Raw genomic sequence first — 23,820 nt, forward strand, 5'->3', positions numbered from 1 at the left:
AAAGTGGACCCCCGGGAGCGGTCGACGATCCCCGATCCCCGAAGCGAGCGATCCCTCGACTAAGATCGGGATGCCCCGAGGGTCGACCGTAGAGAACCAGACTCCCTCGACCTCGGGAAGCGTCGCAGGTCGGTAGAGCGTGCCCAGACCCGCCGACTTGACGAACGATCCCTCGACTAAGGTCGGGATGTTCCGAGGGTCGACCGTAGAGAACCAGACTCCCTCGACCTCGGAAAGAAGCCGTAAGGGGTGGAAAGGGTGGCTCCACCCGGGGCGCCACGAAGTGGACCCCCGGGAGCGGTCGACGATCCCCGATCCCCGAAGCGAGCTATTCCCCGACTAAGGTCGGGATGCCCCGAGGGTCGACCGTAGAGAACCAGACTCCCTCGACCTCGGGAAGCGTCGCAGGTCGGTAGAGCGTGCCCAGACCAGCCGACCTGACGAACGATCCCTCGACTAAGGTCGGGATGCCCCGAGGGTCGACCGTAGAGTCCCAAACTCCCTCGACCTCGGGAGGCACCACAGGTCAGCAAAGCGTCCACGGACTCGCCGACCTGACGCAAGATCCCTCGACCAAGGTTGAGGCGTCCGAGGTCCTACCATGAGGTCTGAAACTCCCTCGACCTCGCAGAGAGCTACAATTCAATAAAGCCTCGCCAAATCCTCTCAACCTCGGTGGGCGCTGTTGGGTCCGTGAGAAACCCGAGCCCCCCTTTAAGTCAAAATGACTCCGGAGGTCGACGAGGAAAGGAGGCAACCTACTCCACCATGCGAAGCATAACTCCGAGAATGCAAGAGGTACGTCTAACTAGACGCCCTCCTTGTCAAATTTTATCTACATACTGCTGAGCGGAATCTCAACGTTGGAGTCTTATCACGCCCCAAAGCCGGGCTTCTCCAATGGGTCGGCTTAAGATCGACCCCCTAACTACATTATGCAGGCTCCGTTCGTCAAGTCTCCGCAATCTGTACGAAGGCTTCATAAATTAGGGCCCAACTCGGCTCTTCTACGTAAACTCCGACATCTAGCTGAGAAAGTGGTCCCGACCACGAGTGTATCAGCCAAACATGGATACCAAGGCAATTTTTGGAAATCCCAGCCTTGCTCACCGAGATCTCGGCAGAGTCCGAGAACGATAACTACGAAAACCTTCGACAATGACTTACTTATTAGCCCGCGCTCCCTACGAGGGGTTCGGAGTAAAGTTCGGAAACCCGACTAAAATCCCCGAATAGCAGCAGGCATAGACCTAGTCCGGTCTTACTTGAAGGGCTAAGGCCCGACCTCGATGTCTTGGGATTTCCCTAAAGGCTAAACGTGATGACTTCCACGATTCTTAGATCCGAGCTATGGGACTTAGAGGAATTTTCTAAAAAACCTAAGACTCGGAGCTCCTTTTGGTCGGAATGACTGGAAACCGAGAAGGCTAAGACATAGCCTGGGAAAAGGGGACAACTTCGTTAAGCAGCCCGGAAATTAAAATACAAAGTTAGAGGTCTTCGAGGCAGTTAGCTAAGGCTCTAGCCTCATCCACAACAACAGAGGGAAAGATGAACACGGAATGACAAAAATATTTTTTCATTAACAAAGGGCCGGAAGGCCAATTACAAAATTGGAAGTCGGCCACTCAAGGGCCGACCCCGGATACAACGAAAAAGAAAAGAAAAATACGCTAAGTCCTAAGCGGCGAGAGCAACATCCGGGGGGTCGTCCGGCACATTGATGACCTCATGATCTTCATCCGGAACAGGCTCGGGGTCGGGAGCAGGAGCTTCGGGCACCGCCCCCAGGACGGCGTCCACCTCGGCCGCCGGAGCCGCCTCCATGACACCGTCCGCCTCGGCCACCCCCGTCGAAGGCTCGGCGGGGTCTTGTTCATATATTCCCGCCTCGGATGTCAGGATGGCAGGAAGGGCTTCCACGTCGGACCCCCAGCCCAGGTCCTCCCTCGGACGGACCGTCGAAAGGTCGTACTGAGGGCAGTACCGACGCATCTGCACCCGGAAGTTCTTGAAGCCCCGGAGGAAACCGTCCACCGTCTCCTCCTCCAACATGTCGCGGAACTTTTGCGACTCTTTGAAGAGTTCCACAGCATGTTCGGCTCGGTCGAGTGCCCTCCTCTCCCGGGCCTCAAGTTGCTCGATCCGGAGGCGGGAGACCCCGTCCTCATACTTGAGGGCCGCGACCTCGGCCTGGACCTCCCCCAAGCGCGCCTCCGTACCGCGCATGGCCGACCTGGTCAGGGCGTGGGCCGCCCTCTCCTCTTCAAGCGCCCCCGCCATAGCAAGGCGCTCGGCCTCGGTGGCCGCCCTCCGAGCCTCGGCATCGGCCAATGCCGCCTCCAGCTCGGCGACTTTCTTCTTGGCCGGCTCCAGCTGTTGGCCGAGCCGCCAGGCCTCCTCTTGACAGCCTTGGGCGATAAACACCAAGGCGTCGAGCTCGTGGACATGCTGAAAAGAAAGGAACGAAGATATCGTGAGTCGGAAAGCATATGAACTCGCCAATGACTCAAGGCAATCAAGGAAAGAAACTTACTCGGGCAGTGTTGCAGTAGGCGCCGTTGACGACCTCCTCCAGCGGAATGTTCCGGAACTCGGCCCGGTCCGCTGGGAGCATCGCACGCCGCAACACGGAGCGTGCGACCTCGGCATTACGAAAGGCCGAACTCCCCTCGGGAATAGGGGAGTCCGGCTCGACTGACTCTTCTCGGAAAGCCCGGGAAGAGCTCGGCACGATCGAGCCCGAGGTCCCGGAGCCGCTCGCTTCGGGGCCTCGGGCAGGCCCAGGTTCTGGCTGCTGCGGCCGGGCCATGGACGACTCCCCCCGCTGGGCAAGGGGGGCAGGGCAAGGAAGGGCCGATGGGCCCGCATCGCTGGCGACCCGCGCCCGCCTCGGCTCGGCTGCAGAGGCCCCCGCCTCGGGGCCACTCCTCCCGGCCGACGTAGAAGCGCCGTCCGTCCTCGCCCTCTTCCGAGGCTGGGGCGCGGCTCCCCCGGCCTCGGCTTCTCGCCTTCTCAGGCGAGAAAAAAGTGATGTGTTGCTGGTCGGCAGGCGGGGAATATCTGAAATCAAAATTTCGTTAAGTGTCAGACCAGTGACAGTAAAAGCAAAGAACGAAGAAAAAATAAAATAATGTAACCACCCTTACCCTCGGGGCGCGCCGAGCTCAGACCTACGCTCGCCAGGGCATCCTCCCGCAGGAGCTCGGTCAGGTCGTTGCCCTTCCCGAGGGCTCACACGGAGTCCAGGGTCCTCAGCTCCCTCCTCGAGGGCTCGGAGAGCTTATTGAGGGTCTTCAACCGAGGGTCCCCCCACCTCGGGTCGAACCCCCAAGGCGCCTCGGACGTCAGGAAGAAAAACTTCCCCTTCCACTCATGAATCGAGGAAGGGGCACCCTGGAAGAGTGACATACCGCCCCGAAAGGCGAAGTATAGCCACTCTGCGTCCGCCGGGTTCTTCTTTAACAGAAAACACCGGCGGAAGAGGCCTACCGAGATCGGGATCCCGTGCCCGAGGCACAGGGACAAGAATCCGATTATGATCCTCCACGAGTTCGGAGCCAACTGCGCCGGGACGAGCTGGTACTCGGCCAGCAGCTGGCTCACGAACTCGTGGGCGGAAAAACGCAGGCCAGCCCAAAGTGTCTCGCGGTAGACCGCGATCCGACCTGGGGGCGGCTGCGTCACCCTGTCCTCCGGCCCCGCAGTTTCAAGACGAAACCCGGGCTGGAAGAAGAACCGGGAGCGGATCAGCTCCAACTCCTCCCCCGACAGGCTCGATCCCACTTCCTCAGGACCCAAACCCATTCCCACAGAAGAACGAAATAAAAGTTAAAAATAGCGAATGGAAACTGGGGAGGAGAAGAAGAGAGGAACTCTAGCAATCACGGGGTAGGAACCTACTGGACATCGCCGGAAATCGCTCCGGGCACCGACGGCAAGGTTCGGTTGAGAAAGGAAGCAAGGGAGAAAGGCAACGAAAATAAGAAGCAGCCAAACAAGACCTTTAGGGCAACCTCGAGGGGTTTATATAGACCCCCCTGACGGCCCAGATCGATGGGGTCGGTTCCCATCCCCCGATCGGGTTGCGCCACGTGTCGACCTCGGAAGCCGAGGCACCGTATTCACTCTGGATTAATAAATCAGGTACGAAATCGAAGCGTTGTCCCATCGGATCTCGGGGCCTCATCATGGGTCCGCAAAATCAAATCGTCTTGAGGAACGAGTGGACGCTGCCCCGCTCCCCTCATTTAATAAGATCTGGGACACGTGGAGCCTCGATGTGGCCTCCACCTCTCCGGAATTATGATCCAGTAACACGAAATCGGAAGCGTCCGACCTTGGGTCACGCCGCGTGTCCGTTTTAAACCCCGTAACGGCACACTCATTAATGAGCGAGAAGCCTCGATTACGGGATCGAGGCACCGCCTCGACGAGCTCGAGGACCCCCATCGTTAATCCGCCGTAAAGCGATCCTGGCGATTCAAGAGACGCCACCTCCGCTTCAAGAAGCGTAATGATACGAGCTTCATCATAAGCTCACTGAATAAAGCAGCCTCGAGACGCCAAAGGGCGCAGGTTTCACCATGAAAGCTCCGAGAAGCGCAAGGGGGCGGACGAGACTCGCCCCCCAACCTTAGTGACAGACTTTACTTCCCACGTCCGAGCCCACAAGTCGCTCGAACTCGGAAGTCGGGGGGTAGTGTTGGGGGGAATAAGATTTTTTCCCAAATGACATAAATGCCCCTAAGAAGCCGTACAACTTCCGACCCCGGACGGCCGAAGTCGGCGTCCGACTTCGGAACGCCCGACCTCGAGACCTCCGACCTAAGAAAAACCCCGATGTTCGAGGTCTACTCTTGTCAGCCACCTACTACGGCCGTGCGCCTCTGAGGTCTGGCCGAGGACCATACCCTGACGCCCCTCTGGCATTTGTTGCGCATGGTCGCTGTAACTCTCCGGCTTACTCCACAATAAATGCGGATCTCCGGCTTACTCCACAATAAATGCGGATCTCCGGCTTACTCCACAATAAATGCGGATCTCCGGCTTACTCCACAATAAATGCGCATGGCTCCTGTCATCTACGGACTCTCAGCTCTCCACGGCAAATCAGCCCAGCAGAGTCTAGTCAATTATGATAAGTCTCCGATCTCGGCCATACCTCCGACACCAATGCAATAATTCGCCTGATAGCGTGCTAGTTCGGGCTGTACGACGCTCTCACCGCCGACATCAGTGCAATGATTCGCCTGACCGTGCGCCGACCCGAATGACATGCCGAGCCGTACTACGGCTTCGCCCTGTTACATCGCAGGTAAACCGACCCCCGCCTATAAAAGGGAGCCTTGGCCTCTCAGGAGAGGGTTGAAAGATTGATGCACTCTACAGACACTGTTTATCTCCTTTCTACACTATTTGCCCCCTCCCTGACTTGAGCGTCGGAGGGCCGGCGCCGGAAAACCCGGCCACCGGCTCGTGTGCAGGCACCCAGACGGAGGACGCCGCCAGCTGACGGATCGCCGCCTCGCCGCATGGGCCAGCCGTCCCTTCTCTCCGACCGCCCCAGACGGAGGACGCCGCCCGCCGACGGACCGCCGCCCCGCCGTGAGAACTCGCCGCTCCCTCTCCTCGACCGAAGATTGCCCCCGGGTCCAATTTCCAGCAACAGTGCCTATAACAACTCAGGGTCTTATCTAAAATAGTTAGTCGAAAGATATTATTTGGGTTCCTTGATTCTATGTAAGTATTCAAGATCTACCTAACAAATCAAATCTAATCACAAACACCATGATCGACCCATGGTCAGCCCTAATAGATCTGTGTTGCAGTGTCTCCTTGTCCACATAGGTTATGAGTCGAGGCCGCTCTAATACCATTTATAACAACTCAGGATCTTATCTAAAATAGCTAGCTGGAAAATATTATTTGAGTTCTTTGATCCTATATAAGTATTCTATATCTATCCAGCAAATAATCGATATGGAACTAAACACACGCCTGCATGAATCTTCATAGTGCCAAAATTGTTGATCTCAATCGGCCGGCTAAAGTCGAAGTTCCATAGGTCCAAGATTGAGCCATCAACGTGCAGCCAGTGTATGACGTGCTCGTTATCATTTTTTGTGTGGGGGGTCGTTGTTATATATCAGATTCCTATTAGCAGGTGCATCTTCCAAATCTTTGGCCGAGCAAAGGAGAGCAATCTAGAAGTCTCGTCTCGAATAAAATTATAAAGGTGTAATGAGTATTGGTACCCCACTCTCCTATCCATTCTGTCATTCTAAATGCCTAAAGACAAAAAGGAAAGGCTAGTGAGGAGGGTGTTAAGACAACATAATCCTGAAATCAGGGAAAAAGATTATCTCCACCATTGGCTTGGTGCTTAGGAGACAATGAATTGACATCAATGGAGTTAGCCCCAGCAACTTCATACCATTTTAATACAACATCACTAAGGAAAGGCAGATTTGGACATAAATGGAGCAGAAAATGTCACTAGAAAAAGGAATGACAGAGATATTGATGGGACCCTGCACAATCAAAGTGCTAGACAAGTTGTCTTTAATGCTGAGAGAGAGGCCAAAATCTCTAGTCTCTTTACAGGGACGTCTCTCTTAAAGTAAAACATGACTATCTTGGTGCGTCATGCCTGAATCTAATTTCTTCGAAATTATATTCAATTAATAAAATGAAAATTAGAAAGTTAGGCTTCTTCCTGGCGACATCTCTTATGTTTTAAAATTTGAAAATACACTTAAAAACAAAAAAAAAATTATATAGAAATCAAATTAGAGTAACATGTTGCACCTTCTCCACTAATATATTTGATGCAATTCTTTTCATGTAGACTATGGCTTTCGCTATCACGGCTATCCAAATGACAAAAGTATTGATGGTCAAATTCTTTTCATGTAGACTGTGGCTTTCGCTATCACGGCTATTAAAATGACAAAAGTATTGATGGTCATACCTCAAATTCCAAGTAGCCCAGCTCTTTGCCTCAAAAAATAATGTCAAGTAGCTAGAATCTCAACTAAATTCATGTAGGAAAAAAAATTACGATATTTTTTTGGATTATTTTACCAGTGTTACTAACCTGAGGGCCTCTTTGCATTATTATGTTAAGTTAAACAAGGTTGGTTAACAATGTTGTTCTTAGACAACCAGTTATAACATGCCATGGACCTTAGAGCATTAATTTGCTTTTAATTGGCTTTGGTTAGTGACTATGTCACTTGTTTTTTCACTGGTTAGGTGCATGACTGCCATCACAAGTGACTCCAGCCCTTGGACCAACATAATCTCACCATATTCTCATGGAGTATGGAAGAAGTCCACTGATCATTTGATCCAGGTCAAGTATTGATGCAATTGTTTAAGAGACCCATCAAAGATGCAGCATCTCATGAATTGGAACTCAGGATCTTTGGGGATTAGACTATTGGACTGGTTCTTCCTTCATCCATTTCCGGCTGGCTTTATTCTTAAAGGGTATGGCACGTGAACAGCTGACTAATGACAAACGAGAAACACCACATCTTCCTCCTCCTTCCATGTGCTTTCCCTTCTAATTAAATCGTTGGAGGTTTAAACTTTGCCTTTTAACCTCTTTAATCCTCAGTCCAGCCTAATGCCTTTATTCCTTCTCTTCCTTTATGTTGCATTGACATTCCTACTAATCGCCGAGCGAACAAGAAAAGGACTATGCAACACACTTGCCTGCTTGAGAAATGCTACCAAGAAACAATTCAGAGTAGAAGGTGAACTATTTAAGGCTGATGCTTGTACTAATTATCTTGTTTGGAAGCTCGAAGAGTGACATGAAACTTAAGATTGTACACCTTGTGACGAGAGAGAGACAGAGATCGCAATTGTGAAATAGATTTTGTTGGGCTGATGCTAAGAAGAATCCCTGAAAAACAGAGCTGCAGCCTTAAAAGAAAAGAGAACAACTCTGTCTTTCCAAAATAAGAGCTCAAAACGAATGCGACTTTGCAGTGGTATTAAAGCTTCCCTTTCACTTTTCACAAAATGATTATATTTTTATCTCTTTTAACCAAGTAATTAGATGGAATGTATTGGATCGTTGAAAGGGAAACTGTTTCTTTTGATTTGAAAAAATGGTAAAATGCCAAGGAAAGACAAAATTAATAAACCAAAGGAGGCAAATGGAGACTGTCAAATGGAGTGCAAACTGTTTCTCTGTAATTAAGCCATGAACAGTCCTTTGTTGTTTGTAACCATCATAACTGCCACTGCAAAAGATGGTCATGTGTAGAATTTGGCTCCGAGTGGTTCTAAAATAACTTGCTGTCAGAAAAGTAATGGAAGAACATGCATGACATCTTGATTAAGGTCCAAACTATGTTAACAAAATCGGGCAATAACTTCCCCACCACAACCACATCTCTCTCTCTCTCTCGCTCGCTCGCTCTTGCTATTGATTGGATCCAGATCCTCTTTATTCCCATAATGCTTCCATCCCCGTTACACTATTTCCTCTCTCTCTCTCTCTCTCTCTCTCTCTCTTGATTGGATCTAGATCCTCTTTGTCCCATGATGCTTCCATCCCCGTTACACAAACCTTGAACCCCATGTGTGCCACTTAATCTGTCCACCATCACCATGTGAAGGCCTTTGCATTCTCACCCTTACAGTTGATTTGAACCCACAACTGGAAATTTTGGTTGATTCATGTTTGATATGATGAGGGCTTGATATGATTTTACATCACTTGATTCACTGTAAGTAGTGTTTAAATCCAAAAGAAGGAAAGGAGCTAATTTCATCATTGGATTATCGATAACAATAGTAATCGACGAGCGGTCTTCATCAAAAAGAACCACCATGTTAAGACATTTTCCTTCTCACTTTTGTTGATTTGTCTAAATCCTAAACAAGGGAGCACTTGAATCATAGCAGCAAGTCATCATCGAAGTGGTTGATACTCACCATCGAAGTGGTTGATGCTAGAACAAGCTAGACATTATTGTGTTAGATCTCATTGAAGTAAGCCATGATTTGAAATTCAGATTCAGCAAACCAAATGTATAGTAAAATCCATCATCGACAAATTTATTTAGGAAAGTCATCGATGAGGGTAGGCTTTGTTCTTTTCGAGCCGGCCTTTAGCAGTCTTTGTTTATTTATGGTGAATGAAGGCCGAACCCCATGAGGGTCTACCTGTCCCCTGATGCTGAGGAGAACTATTGGGTTATGAACAATTTCATGGAGTTTTGACAACTGCAAAGATTAAAATAGGAGAGAAGCTCCATGTTGCCCTTGCTGTCCCTTCCACTCAAAGACATGTAGATGTTCTTGGTATTCTTCTTAATACTTTTCAGCGATTGCCGCCCAATCACATGAGCTTAGCTGCAAATTTTTAGGATTAAAATTAACCTACCCCTACTTTACAAGCATGTGCACCTCAAGATTCCTCGCTTGCTCCTCTACCAAGCATTTCTTTTTTATTACTAAGAAAACTCCACAAATGTCTTGAATTGGAGAAAGAATACTAGAAAGAAATTTTAATGCGCACTTACAAGAAGTTATTTCAACTTTCTCAAATAACATGAATGAAACCTGAACAAATCAGCCATAGAGCATAAACTCTTCTCTCCTTTTATTATAGTTGCAAATGAAAGGAAATCAATTGACAAAATTATTTCCATCCTTTAAATCATAGTCAAGCTTTCAGAATTTCAGGAAAAAAGAAAAGCAGAAAAGAACAGTTTGATTTTAATGTTAGTTCTCTTCCTCTTTATGGTAGCTGACCTACATGAAAAGCTCATTAGAAGAACCATGACACTACAATCAAGTGAAAAGAATAAATCAAGGAGTCTCAAATGATCTACTAAAGATTTAGAAGAAAAAAAAATTGACAGAACAAATACAAGAATAGACTGGAAGGTTTCAAGCCAAAAATAATAATAATAAAAATAAAATATATATACGAAAGTAAATTATTACGCCTATATGCTAGGGCATGCAGAAAGAGTAAGCATAGAAAAGGAAACAACAATGAAAACAATGGTTTAAACAACTGATATAATATCCAGAAATAACATAATTAACAGTTACATAATTTCATGATTTTGTTAGAGAATAAGGTCTTGATAATTCGATCAGCGTATTATTCGAAAATTAATAGCCAATGAATTTATCATGAATAAGTGAAGTGCAGGGTCATGCACTTTTTGATAATTCAAACAATTTTATCCCTATGCTTGTATATGTACTATGACTCCTAACCTCAAGTGTGTTGCAAGTATTACCGTACCCGCTTGATGAGCCAAATATACAGAGGAAAATAGAATATATTTCAACAATGCAAGAAATTTTCTTTTAGAAGTAAAACTTATATTCTCCGAAGTTATACAAAGTAAACACCACTCCCTGTCATCTCAGTTGAAAAAAAGGAGATATACTTCTCTGTTATCTCCTGAAACAAAAGAATAGATAGTCAAACCATTTTCCTAACGTTATATGTAACAAAGAAACATACACACACAAAAGAAAAAAAGCATCAACTAATATAAAATGTGTAATGACAGTAACCACAACAACCAATGTTATCCTAAAACCCACCTTCCTCTCTGTTGCTCTTCATGATTAAATTATTCAGCCCTTCATGCCATCCCCAACCAGCCAAATTTCTACCAATCTATTGCATAACCCAGACCCAATTGCATAAACTAAACCAAAGCCCATCTGCATCCATCCGACAATCAAAACAACAGCGAACATATTAAAATTATAAAGCAAACCTGTTCTTTGGATCCAGATCTCGTGCTTTTCTACTATAAACAAAACATGGGGTTCCCCCCTCTACAATCCCAACACAGATCATCTCCTCTCCCCTCCTCCCATCACCAATGCCTTCAAACCTGCAATCCCTGTCCTCTAGTTTCAACACCTTCACCTCCCCAATTCTCCTGCTCATCGCAATCTCTTCCTTCTTGTGCTGCCTCTCTATTGACGACCAAGGCCTGGCTCTCTTATCATGGAAGCAAACTCTCAACAGCTCTACAGATGCACTCAGGTCATGGAAGCCTTCGGACCCCGATCCATGCAAATGGTTCGGCATCACCTGCAACTCGAAATCCGAAGTCATCGGCCTAAGCTTGATGTCAGTGAGTCTTCAAGGCCCATTGCCATCAAATTTCCAATCTCTCAAGTCCCTGAAGACACTCACTCTCTCTGCCACCAACCTCACCGGCCCAATCCCGAGAGAATTTGGAGAATACCAGGAGCTGGCCTTCATAGACATCAGCAGAAACCAGGTCTTCGGCGAGATCCCGGCAGAGATGTGCAAGCTGAGCAAGCTCGTGTCTCTCGCTCTGAATTCCAATTCTCTGCAAGGAGCCATTCCCTCCGACATTGGCAACCTCTCGAGCCTTACTTATCTAACCGTCTATGACAATAATCTCAGTGGTGAGATCCCGTCCGCCATTGGAAAACTACGGAAGCTGGAAGTTTTCCGTGCCGGGGGGAACCAAGATCTCAAAGGCATATTGCCTCCAGAGATTGGAAACTGCAGCAACCTTGCCATGCTGGGCCTCGCTGAGACCGGTATATCGGGAAACCTTCCTTCCACCATTGGATTGCTGAAGAGGATCCAGACCATTGCCATCTACACTGCCTTCCTCTCAGGTCCAATCCCGGAAGAGGTCGGCAATTGTACTGAACTGACGAGCCTGTATCTGTATCAGAATTCTCTTTCAGGTTCCATTCCAGCACAGCTTGGCGAGCTCCAAAAGCTTCAGACTCTGCTCTTATGGCAGAACAACTTGGTGGGCGCAATCCCTCCGGAGCTCGGGCGATGCAAAGAGCTCGTCCTTGTGGACTTCTCCCTGAATCTTCTGACTGGAAGCATACCTAGGAGCATCGGGAACCTCACAAAACTTCAACAGCTTCAGTTGAGTACCAATCAGCTGACAGGTCTCGTACCACCTGAAATCTCCAGCTGTACTTCTCTGACCGATTTCGAGGTGGACAACAACTGGCTCTCCGGCGAGATCCAAATAGATTTCGAGAAGTTGAAAAAACTCACCCTGTTCTATGCCTGGCAGAACAGGCTGACGGGGAATATTCCGGTGAGCTTGGCCCGATGCCGCAACCTTCAGTCTCTCGATCTCTCTTACAACAATCTGACCGGGCCGATACCGAGAGAGCTCTACGGGCTGCAGAATCTTACCAAATTGCTCCTCCTGTCCAATGAACTGTCAGGATTCATACCACCGGATATCGGGAGCTGTACTCGCCTCTTCCGGCTCCGGCTGAACGGTAACCGGCTTGCGGGGGCCATCCCCGCCGAGATTGGTAATCTAAAGAACCTCAACTTCCTCGACTTGAGCAACAACCGGCTGGTAGGTCAGATCCCACCGGCGGTATCAGGATGCGAGGATCTCGAATTCCTCGATCTTCATTCGAATGCTCTCAATGGAGCCTTGCCCGATTCATTCCCAAAGAACCTACAACTCATTGACGTCTCGGATAACAGGATCACCGGTCCGCTGAGTCCCGGCATCGGGTCGTTGCCGGAGCTGACCAAGCTTGTTGCCGGGAGGAATCTGCTCTCCGGCAGGATTCCGGTGGAGATTAGATCCTGCAGCAAGCTACAACTGCTGGATCTCGGCGACAATGCTTTCTCCGGTGAGATACCTCCAGAATTAGGCCAGCTTCCAGCGCTCGAAATCTCGCTCAACCTCAGCTGCAACCATTTCACCGGTGAGATTCCAAGCGAATTCTCGGGCCTAGGGAAGCTCAGCTGCCTCGACATCTCCCACAACGAGCTCACCGGGGACCTTGGCGCGCTAACCTCGCTCCAGAACCTTGTAGCTCTAAACATCTCCTTCAACGCCTTCTCCGGTGAGCTGCCAGACACCCCGTTCTTCCGCAAGCTCCCACTCTCCGATCTCGCCGGAAACCACGGGTTGTTCATCTCCGGCGGTCCGATGACCCACGAGGACTCATCGAGAAGGACCACCATCTCTGCGCTGAAGCTCGCCATGTCAGTCCTCATCAGCGTCAGCGCCGTGCTGCTGCTGATGGCCGCCTACGCGCTGGTTCGCACTCGCACTAGCCTGCGTGGGGATGAAGATGGAGCATGGGAGGTCACGCTGTATCAGAAGCTCGATTTCTCGGTGGAGGAAGTAGTCCGGGGACTAACGTCGGCGAATGTGATCGGGACTGGAAGCTCGGGGGTGGTCTACAAGGTCAGAATTCCGAGCGGCGACACGCTCGCCGTCAAGAAGATGTGGTCGTCGGACGATTCCGGGGCATTTAGCAATGAGATCGCCGCACTGGGATCGATAAGGCACCGGAACATCGTCCGGCTGCTGGGATGGGGAGCGAACCGGAGCACGAAGCTGCTGTTCTATAACTATCTGCCGAATGGGAGCCTGAGCGGGTTCCTTCACCGGAGCGGGAAGGGGGTGGCGGAGTGGGAGGTGAGATACGAGATTGCGGTTGGGGTGGCGCACGCCATCGCCTACCTGCACCATGACTGCGTGCCCGCCATCTTGCATGGGGATGTGAAGGCCATGAACGTTCTGCTGGGGCCGAGATTTGAGCCATATTTGGCCGACTTTGGGCTGGCTAGAGTCTTGACCGGGGTCAATGATGGTGCTTGTGCTAGCAAGTTGGATTCAAAGGCTCCTCCTCGCATTGCTGGGTCTTACGGATACATAGCTCCAGGTAATTATTATTCATTTTATTATTTTAGTTTCATTACCATTGAAATATTTTAACTTTTAATTTATGACTTTTAAGTATTAATTCAGTTCCTTGTATGAAAGCTCTTATAATTTGTAGACTCTATTAGAAGAGACAAGCCTGGTTTATATATAGAGATTAGGTTTAAAAGGTGAATAATATGCTTAGATTACTTTTGGGATCTATAGGGTTATACTGTTATATATTCCACCATCATTAAAAATTTGGTTTTTCTATGATCAGAGTATGCTTCGATGCAACGAATCACAGAGAAGAGTGATGTCTATAGCTATGGTGTTGTCCTGCTTGAGGTCCTCACGGGAAGACATGCTTTGGACCCCACGCTCCCTGGGGGAGCTCACTTGGTTCAATGGGTTTGTGACCACTTGCACAGCAAGCACAACCCAAGAGATCTTCTCGACTCAAGACTCGGAGGCAGTCTGGACCATCAGATACAAGAAATGCTTCAAGCACTCGCCATCTCAGTCCTGTGCGTCAGTCATCGTGCTGATGACCGGCCTACCATGAAGGATGTTGCTGCATTGCTTAAGGAGATCAGAAGGCCGATGGTCGACGAGCCTAAGGAGGCCACAATGACCGCTGCCGCTTCTTCAGACCGGAGCCTGGCCTTGCCAGGCTCGTCGGATTGCTCATTAGCCATGTCCTACTACTCCAACTGAAGTAGGATTGATAGTTTGTTAGAAGGGCGAACATTTTGGTGATGACCTATGGTTTTATAGGGTTTGCTTGCATTAGAAACGTGTAAATCAAAGTAATCTGTTGGATAATGTAACTGTACTGGATGAATTCTTGGAGTATTACATGGTTAGTACATCAACTCTGCTAATAAAAGCAAATACTTTTAAATGATTGTGGTAATTCCACAACATTAGGTTTCTTTATCATTTGCTTTGGAGTTAAAAATGGACAAGGGAATGATGCATTGGGAGAAGAAAGCAAGGAGAGTTTGTGTGCGCGGAAGTTGGTGCAATGATTGGGGTGTTTGGGCTGCTAAATCGTCTATTTTAACTCCGACAATAGCGTCCGAGGACAATAAAAAACTATCTTTCCAGCGAGACTTTCACATGGCCTCGCTTGCTGCCAACGAACTGCCCACGTGGTACAGATGGACTTCTAGCTAAGAACGTGGAGGAATCTCAAAAATTAGAATAACCAAAATTTTATCTTTTATGCCGTGTCTTTTTTGTGTCTTTTAGCATTTGCCTGTTGTGACCAATGCTAAATAAGCCACAAAATTCCTGGTCAAGTTTAGAAAAATGTTACTTTCTCCACTCTTTCCTACACAATACAAAGCATCCCATTTAAAATGTATCAAAAACAGGTGTAAATGGCCAAAAGCATGTCTAGTTGAGGAGAGTTGGACTCTGAAATAAGAATGAGAACGAAACGATTATAGCTGTCACTACTTTTTTCTAATATTTAAATTTTATTCTGATTTCGATTCTAATTCTGATAATGAATCAAGTATATATCGGAGAATTTCGAATCCCGTTTTGATCATGAATGAAATGTATCCTAAATTCAACGCCATAAATCAACGCCAGACTGCCACCGTGTCGGTTTCCTCTTGGCCAGTTCGTACACCGCGAATCCGGGTACATCTTTCTGGCAGCCGAGCGCTTTCATGGACACTCGTGCTTAAGTTCCAGTTCCAGCCCATTCTAATCCTTTGGCCGATAGCTTCCAAGAGAAAGTGGTGGTATGGATGAACAGTGTCGCCCTTTTTCAACAATTTGGGCCATCAAAACATTTGTTTATGGAAAGCTTTTTTTCTCCCTCTTTGTTTACAGAAGCAATTGAAAGACCACCAACCATTTCACTCAAAAGGATCAAATGATGGTAGCATCTTATGTGGCCGACCACAATGGCACCATATTATGGAAAGCTTTTTTTGGTTTTAATCCAACTACTCCAGGATAGGCTTGGGTTGTATACTTTGTGCAAAAAAAATAATTGTTCTTCCGTCACCATGCCAATTATTAGTTGGTGCATTAATTATATAGATCTCAAAGCACTTTGAACTCCATTCATCTATTTGTATAAATCTTGAATTGGCTATTGCACGATCTAATGTTGGATTTGCATAAAAAAAAGATGAATCCTTCTTTCGTGCCGAAGTTATAGCCTAAACCCCTTCAGGATATGGTTATGATTGATGCTAGTGGTTGCATACACTGACTTTGAAAAGCAGCCTTTCAAAAAAAAAAGAAGAAGAAAAGAAATAAAAATTAAGGAGGAGGGGAGTCAAGCATTCAGACTGTTAGATGTATGCCCTAGAAGCCAATCTGGCTGACGCATAATTTATTCTCGGATATAATTTTGTACTTGATTTTATTATTATTGAATAATAAATGGGCATCTTTTTTATTCATATTGTGTATGTATCTATGAATCGTCCAAGAAATTAATAAGATTATGATGCATATTCTCAAGAGTTGAGAATTTGAGCCATGTGTCATTGGTGATTAATTCCTAAATGCTCCTGATCGATGGATCATCACGAGGATGGTGATTGATCCGATGGGATTAGTGTACAGATCACTTTTCTTATGAATGGACGAGTCTCGAGTCCACAGTGTACGAACACTGGAGTGACAGTGCAGGTGCTTGTTAGAGAACAAGGGTACCGAGCATGACCAAAGCAAGAAGTTACTTGGATGTCTATCCACTTATCAGTGACTTACTTGATGTTGTAGTAGTGTGACTGGTCCTTTGACTTGCAGTGCTTTGGCTATTCATAGTGAGATTGTTGTAGTTTGACTATACGTATACATGGTCTCTAGCCATATGGGTCCTCGTGGTGTAGATTGCAGTAGGTTTACTATAGGAGTAAGGTAGGCACCTACATGGAATCTATCGACCTTAGTAGATAAGGAGTAGTCCTATGTGATTTATTAGACTAAGTTCATAAAACCTTGGCCGGGATAGTATGTACAGTGGAAAAGAAATTTTTCACTCTTGAACTTAAGTCGAATAAATCTTGATATATGACAGACGATGGGGTTTAACGAGTCATCCATGACCTCCGTCTTATAGGGATTCACAATAGAAGGACTCTATCCTACGATAACTGCACCTAGAGGTTCATTATTCCATTCTTCTGGGTTGCCACTACATGCTGCCAGGTGTCATTGGTGGATGGTGAGACTCACATGGATTATCTTGATGGTCGATGATCCCTGGTGAGATGAGTTGGAATTGTTCCAACCCATTGAAAGGAGTTTTCAATGATACTGTGATAGAGATCGCAATATATCTTACTACCAAACAGAACAGAACCTATGGGGTCACACATATTAGAGGTATTAACCAATCTGATGGTTGAATTGTGATTTTGAATCACAATAGTTCATAATTATTAATTTGATTGATAATTGGTTTAACTCACTAAGAGTTAGTGAGTTGAAGGAGGATTAATTGTAATTGGATTGCAATTTAATTGAATCAATTGGACTTAATTAATTGGGCTTGATCTTATTAAATTAGAGTCCTACTTGGAATAGGATTTCTAAAGTCCTAATTGGATTAAGACTAAAATTATATGAGTCCTAATTAGATTAGAATTCCTAAATTCCTAATTAATTTTGATCTAATAGATCAAGAAGACTCCTACTTAGATTAGGATTCAAGAGTTCAATTGAGTCATGATCCAATTGGGTCCTAATTGGATTAGGACTCTTATGGATAAGTCTTGGAGGCCACCTAATCCTCTTTAAAAGAGGATTAGACACCCATGAAAAAGGCCCCATGCCCCACTTAATTTGATTAAGTGGGGGGCATGCGTGAAAGGGAGGAAAAGAGGGAGGGGCGCTTAATTTGATTAAGTGGGGGGCGTGCGTGAAAGGGGGGAAAAGAGGGAGGGGCGTAGGAGGGGCATACGCCCCTCCCTTTGGCAATATGTGATGAAAGAAAGGAGGGGCGTACGGCCTCCTCTTGGCTTAAAGATAGACATGGAGCTCCTAAATTTTAGAAGCTCCACACATCTAGATAGGAAGGAAAAATTCGGGGGCAGAATCCTTAGTTTTTCCTCTATCTTTCAGTCGTGACCCTCCTCTCCTCTTCCCACTTTGGAGCTGCAAGCAACAAGAAAACAAAAAGGGTGGCGTGTGGCTCTTCTCATTCCTTCTTCCACCGCATCAAAAGAAAAGGCTGAAAAGGGTGGCTTTTCTTCCTCCCTTTCAAGTCCTTCTTCTTCCTCTTGAGATCTATCAAAGAGTTGATAAATCAAGAGAGGATTTCAGCCATCAAAATAAATCTCTGCAAGGGAGCTAGCATCCCGGAGAGATTCAAGCATTTGGATTGGTCCTCTGCCTCGTGTGCATACCCATAGAGGCCGAACGTGTGTGCGGCTTCAAGCGAACCTTCCAACAAATCCACGATCATCAGATTGTGATGAATATGTACCCGCACAAGATGAAGATATGATTTTTTTTAGTCCTAAAAAATTTTAATCCTAATCTATCTACGTACGTCGGTTTTAAAATACGTTCATGCGATGAATACGGATCCGCGCATGCCTCTTCTGCTTCATTCTATTTTTTTCTGCGGTGTGCGCGAGATCCCAACACAGGCGCCCTACAAGATCATGAAAGGAAGATAGACTATGGCAAAAAAAAGTTTTAGAAAAGTTGCCAAAAAAAACCCTTTCTTTTTCCTTGCATTCACGTTTTACAAATCTTGTTCATCTTTTATTCCTCGTAGTTTTCTCCCCCTAAACCAAACACTATAACAAAAAGGGGTTTCGCCGACTCTTACCCACCGACGCAAGAAAAAAGCGTCAGAAAATTGGGCACCCCGTGCAAGGTTGTCGACGCGTTACAGTAGGGGCGGGAAAAAGTAGATTAGACGACGCTTTTGAGCGTCGTCAGAACGCTACGACGCTCAAAAGCGTCGTCGGAAGCCTTACAACCCAGTCACCTCATATTTTTTTCCCACGACGCTTTACAAAGCGTCGTCGTAAAACAGGCGCCCCTCTATTTTTTTCTTCCTCCCCGATCCCAAGTCCCAACTCCTTCTCTCTCTCTCTCTCTTTTGCGGAGAACAACAATCCCGTAGAACCCTTTCTCCCCAATCTGCGGCATGAATCTGTGGTACGGGCGATGCCGTTAATGGCGCCATAGCTGCGGGAAGTGAAGCCCAGGCAGCCGAGCAGGCCCTGGCGGTAAGGCAAGAACGTCTTCCGCCGCATCTCCTCCGCCTGCGCCCGGTTCGCCGTGTAGTGCCGCTCGTGCGGAGACGGCGCCGGCGCCCTCCGCCGCCCCACCCAGTTCACCGGCTTCGCCGCCGTTCTCTTTGAAGACCAGCCGACCGGTGGCGATGGATCCTTCGATTTCGCCTTCTCCACACCCGAGATCACGGGGGCAGGCAGAGGATTGGCGGAAGAAGAGGAGTCGGCAGCAGCGGCGGCCGAGGCGGAGGGAGGAGGAATCGGCGGCGGAGGTTTGGACTTGGATTTGGATTGGGAGAAAGAGATCGAGTGCCAGAACTTCTCTTTGGTGTTTCCTCTCTCTCTTCCCTCGCTCTTGCTTCTATAGAGGAGATCTTTGAGGAAGATCCACTTCTTGGAGGTTCTTCCAGAGGAGGAGGAGGAGGAGGAGGAGGAGGAGGAGGACGTGGAGGAGGACCGGGAGGACGAAGCCGAGACGGATAGAGTGGCCGCCTCCGCCTCGATCTGCTTCGGATCTGGAACTGGCTCTACATCTTTCGCTCTATCCTCTCGTTCTTCGACCTCCATTTGCCAATGGAGTGGCGCGTTCCGAAGCGGGGAATGAGATCTGGCCCTCCGGCGAATCGATCGGCTCCAGAGCTTCAGATCTCGCCCCCTCGCGGCCATTTCCGGCGGGTGACGCTCGGATTCGTCGTCGTCGTCTTCTTCTTCGTTGAGATCGAGGAGGGGGGCGAGGACCTGGGGCCGCTGGAGGTGGGAGTAGAGCTTCATGGGGCGGATCTGGCCGTTAAGGAAGAGCTTGTCGGCGGAGGTCATGGATCCGGTGGCGAAGGCGGCGGCGGAGGGGAATCGGGCGGAGAATTCGAACTCGAAGGAACTGGCGACGGAGGCATCGGGGGAGTCGGAAGGGAAGCCGCCTCCGCCGCCGGCGGAGGAGAGGAATTATGCCGCAGATAATAATTCAATTTTTTTTTTATTTTTTTTAAAAAATAATTCTAACGACGCTTTAAAGCGTCGTTAGAACAAGTTTTGCCGACGCTAAAAAGCGTCTCTAATTTTCGACGCTTTTGGAAGCGCCGGAAAATATTTTCTCCACTGTAGCATAGGCGACGCTTTACCGACGCTTAGGAAAGCGTCGGGATGGTTTTTAGCGACGCTTTTAAGCTAGCCCAATATTCTTGTAGTGAAAATAAGCTAGCCCCACTTCTAGAAAACACAAATATTTGGCCTATGAAGATAAGAATTCTCCTCTCCTGATCGCTAACCCTTCCACATTTCATGTGGCTCCCACTGTTGGTTTTATCGCATGCTATGGGCTTTAATACATGCAGTGCATCTGATCTTCACATTTCTACCTATTGCCTTGAATACTTAGAAGTTCAAGTTCACATTGCGGTTAGCCAATTATAAGAACTAGTTGGTTTTTGGTTGTAAAGTATATGATCCTAGTTCTTAGCACATCATACACTGAATTTTTTTTGGTTCTAGTTTTGCCAGACCTATCTGATTTTTTAACACCTTATCATGTTTGGAGGGAGTATCAACATGTTGAGTTCTTACAAGGACTAAATGCTAAGTCTGCTGAATATGATCTACCATAAAGCATAATAAGAAGGAACCACTTAAATCCTTTCAAACAAACAATATTTTCAGCATAACAACCGTCTTAACCCTGCAAACTTTGTACCATGATGGAACTTGGAACAAACATGGACATGAGCCTAGTGGATCAGAATTCGTTTTATGAACGAGAAATTCAACTACGTTCTCCTTGCATGACTATTGTGAGACCCATGCGGGCGTATATTTAATCCCATATTAGTTATGCACTGGTTAAATTTTGAGTAATTATGCAAGGCCAAGGAACCTAAATAATATCTTCCAACTAGTTTTTTTGAATGATATTCTGGGTTGTGATAGATGCTATCAGAGCGAAACTGACCCATGGCTTATGTAGATTAGGAGATACTGCAACACGAGTTCTGAGGATTGATCAGAAGCCGATCGTGGTGCTTATGATTAGATTTGAATAGATTTGAACCCTTAGCTTAGCAAAGATACCAAAGCTTAAATTAAAAAAAGGATGTAAGGACCCATATTGATATGTATTTAGTCTCATATTAACAACTCTTCTCAAAATTAAAGATAGCTACGGAAGCAAAAAATAGTCGATAAAAAAAAGATGTTATTGGTGTATCAACATCAAAGAATTTATAAGCTTCTAACATGCATCCATGAGTACAGTGGTTTGGAGAAGTAAGCAAGCTTTGAGCAGAGAGATTCAAACTTTGGCGTATCATGTTGTTTTTGACTTTTGAGACAATTACATCATATGACTTAAAACACTATTGCCCAATATAATCTATCAGCTTATCATTCGCACAACCATCAGAATCCAAATCCTTAGAAGATGTTGAAGTTATGATTCTTCTGTAAACAGAAAGCAGAGAGAGTCGATCGATTGCAGATCATGCATTTAGATATGCCACCGACTAATCAGCCAGAATATAACTCGTCTCCAATAAACAAAAGATTACAAAAAAAATTGGTTCTATCTGCGACTCCATGCCATGGACCAATAACAGCTTATAGCAGCCTCAGCAACACGCAGTGAAACCACTCCAACCAGAAATTATTTTAAGAGGGAAGCTCCCTTTTTGTGCATTGCATATTTATTTATTTATACTACTTGCTTATATACCCTTTATCAGGGACGGAGGAGAAGATTTTAGATAGAAGCTCGAAGATAGCCGAGGATATTGGTGGAGGCCCATGGCAGAGACAACCTTCCAGAATGCAAGGATTCGAGCATGGGACGGGAAGAGGGAAGAGGGAAGAGGGAATGGTGATCACCATTAATTTCCTTGGGATACGAAGATCCGGGCATCACCATTTTCTTTGGGAAAAACAGAAGTTGTTCAGTTCTAGTTCATAAATGCTTCTCATCTCGTTACTCCTGGTTACTCAGTTTTAGAGTAAATTAATGAAGTGTTATCTCGAAGATAGATGGTTGTCGGCCATCACGTTGCTCATTGCATTTGGCCGTTGTGTTCGCCATGCAAGCGATGTTCGACGTGGATCGAGTTGTTTCTTTCGTGCGAAAGAAAAAAATCACCTTGCTTTGTGGGATCACCTACCGCATAGATCTTAAAGTGCTAAACTCCAACATTCATCCATCTTGACCAATCTCAAAGTGACTAGCTGATAGCTTCGTTGCGGCTTGTCTGGCTCGTGGCTTTTTGTAGTATTTAGAAGGCAAAAAGGTGAAGCCCATGATGGTCGGGTTGCTGCTTGTGAAAACTTCTGTGAACTTTTGAAACCATTTTGGCTTTTTTTTTTTTTTTTTTTTGATGGTAAGGGAGGTAGAAACCACGCGGCCGATGCTATGATTCTAATTTTGCTACAATCCCTAATGATCTTAAACTCTGATGTCACTTATGCCACAGTCTCTAGTGGCCTTAAACCTTAAGCTCCAATATCATTTCTGCGACAATCCCAAATGATCTTAAGCTTTCATAGTTTTCTTGTCGTAAGCCCCAATGATCTTAAACCTAAACTCTGATAGCTTTCCTATCACAATCCCCAATGATCTTAAACCTAAGTTCTGATAGTTTTTCAGTCATAATCCCTAATTATCTTAACCTAAGCTCTGATACCACTTTGTCATATCCGAACCTAGCACTCGGGTCCGACATGCGACACGGCCGCACACTCCCTAGAGTAGGGCCCTAGAGAATATGTAAGGCCTAAAAAATATATTACAACCTCAATATCCGTAATCAATAATAATATCAATTCATGCCAGAGATCAAAGTTGATCCAATTACAAAATTTAATCATCCAACCAGAATTAGTGATGCTCTATCTAATCATCCCCTCCAACTATGATCTCAACCATAGCCATATACTATGCAACCTGCAACACTAAAAGAGAAAAAGAAAGGAGTTGTGAGCTTTACAGCTGAGTAAGAATCTTCACACATCCATACCAACACAATAATAATATAAGTTTGAAAACTGCAAGAAAACGTTGCACATCATGAAATCACAAACCGACTATCAATAATGCTTGAATAATCAGTATAGTATACACATGAACATCAAATATCAATAAAAAATTATCCCCTCAAAAGTGATATAGCAGATGATTTTTCATAAATCTTCATTAATATTTTCAATATTTTTCTTTCCATTTCTTTTTAATTTGATCCGAATCAATTATCTTTTTGACTTTAGGCTACATCTCGGTCACATTTTCAGTCCGTGATGAGGCAATCGATAGTATCACATTTCTAGTCTACGGAACAATCGATAGTATCAAATTTCCAGCCTATGACGAGGTAATCGATAGTATCATATTTTCAGGTTGTCACGGGGCAATCGATAATATCACATTTTCAGCCTGTCACGGAGCAATTGATAATAACGAGATAAGCCTAGAGTCCCTGTTCATTTAATCAAATTCACATCCACATACCATTTTTTTTTATTTCCAGCTTGAGACTAACCACAGTCACATTTTTAGCCCGTGACGAGACAACCAATATAACATAGTTAGTCTAGAGCACCACATCCATTAGTCTGATTATGCTAGCATAGGTTATGCTCATATATGCATCCATCATACCATTAATCACAAGCTAACATGATCAAAATACGATTTAATACCAAAACTATCATAAAATTATTTTTGCTTTTTACTTATCTGGATCATAGCATATTATATATATATATATATAGGTAAAAAATTTATATCACGCAAGTCGGCGTATAAAGATTTTTACCTCTTTAAGGACAACCCAGACAGACGAATCACCTACCTACTCTTTGATCTACAAACCGGGGTGCGTAGAACCCTGCTCAACGTCATTTTGCCCAAAAGATTGTTCTCCTACAAAACCAAATCAACATAA

The 23,820-nt window shown here is 46.2% G+C and overlaps 2 protein-coding genes across 2 annotated transcripts; one reads left to right on the forward strand and one right to left on the reverse strand.

Annotated features, from left to right (window-relative positions):
* The first annotated feature begins 10,570 nt into the window (after nucleotides 1–10,570).
* On the forward strand, nucleotides 10,571–14,624 carry LOC103721265 (uncharacterized). The gene is made up of 2 exons (XM_008811403.5): nucleotides 10,571–13,701; nucleotides 13,963–14,624. Exons 1-2 carry the CDS (start codon nucleotides 10,878–10,880, stop codon nucleotides 14,397–14,399), a joined length of 3,261 nt encoding a protein of 1,086 aa, XP_008809625.3. The 5' UTR covers nucleotides 10,571–10,877; the 3' UTR covers nucleotides 14,400–14,624.
* Nucleotides 14,625–14,999: 375 nt separating this feature from the next.
* On the reverse strand, nucleotides 15,000–22,049 carry LOC148700693 (uncharacterized). The gene is made up of 4 exons (XM_088707914.2): nucleotides 22,045–22,049; nucleotides 19,103–19,784; nucleotides 18,786–19,030; nucleotides 15,000–15,018 (listed from the first exon to the last, which is right to left on the reverse strand). Exons 1-4 carry the CDS (start codon nucleotides 22,047–22,049, stop codon nucleotides 15,000–15,002), a joined length of 951 nt encoding a protein of 316 aa, XP_088564040.2.
* Between the last annotated feature and the right edge of the window lie 1,771 nt (nucleotides 22,050–23,820).

The sequence above is a fragment of the Phoenix dactylifera genome, chromosome 11 (assembly GCF_051530095.1).
Source record: "Phoenix dactylifera cultivar Ajwa chromosome 11, Ajwa_hap1_PhDact_Kaust_v1.1, whole genome shotgun sequence".
Taxonomy (NCBI): Eukaryota; Viridiplantae; Streptophyta; class Magnoliopsida; order Arecales; family Arecaceae; genus Phoenix; species Phoenix dactylifera.

Excerpts from the sequence above, each read along its gene's own strand:
- LOC103721265 (XM_008811403.5), top strand. The coding sequence starts at position 10,878 with ATGCCTTCAAACCTGCAATCCCTGTCCTCTAGTTTCAACACCTTCACC. Across the intron at positions 13,702-13,962 it reads TTACGGATACATAGCTCCAG|AGTATGCTTCGATGCAACGA; the intron begins GTAATTATTATT and ends TTCTATGATCAG.
- LOC148700693 (XM_088707914.2), bottom strand. Across the intron at positions 19,031-19,102 it reads CTTCCGCCAATCCTCTGCCT|AGAACGGCGGCGAAGCCGGT; the intron begins GCCCCCGTGATC and ends TGGTCTTCAAAG.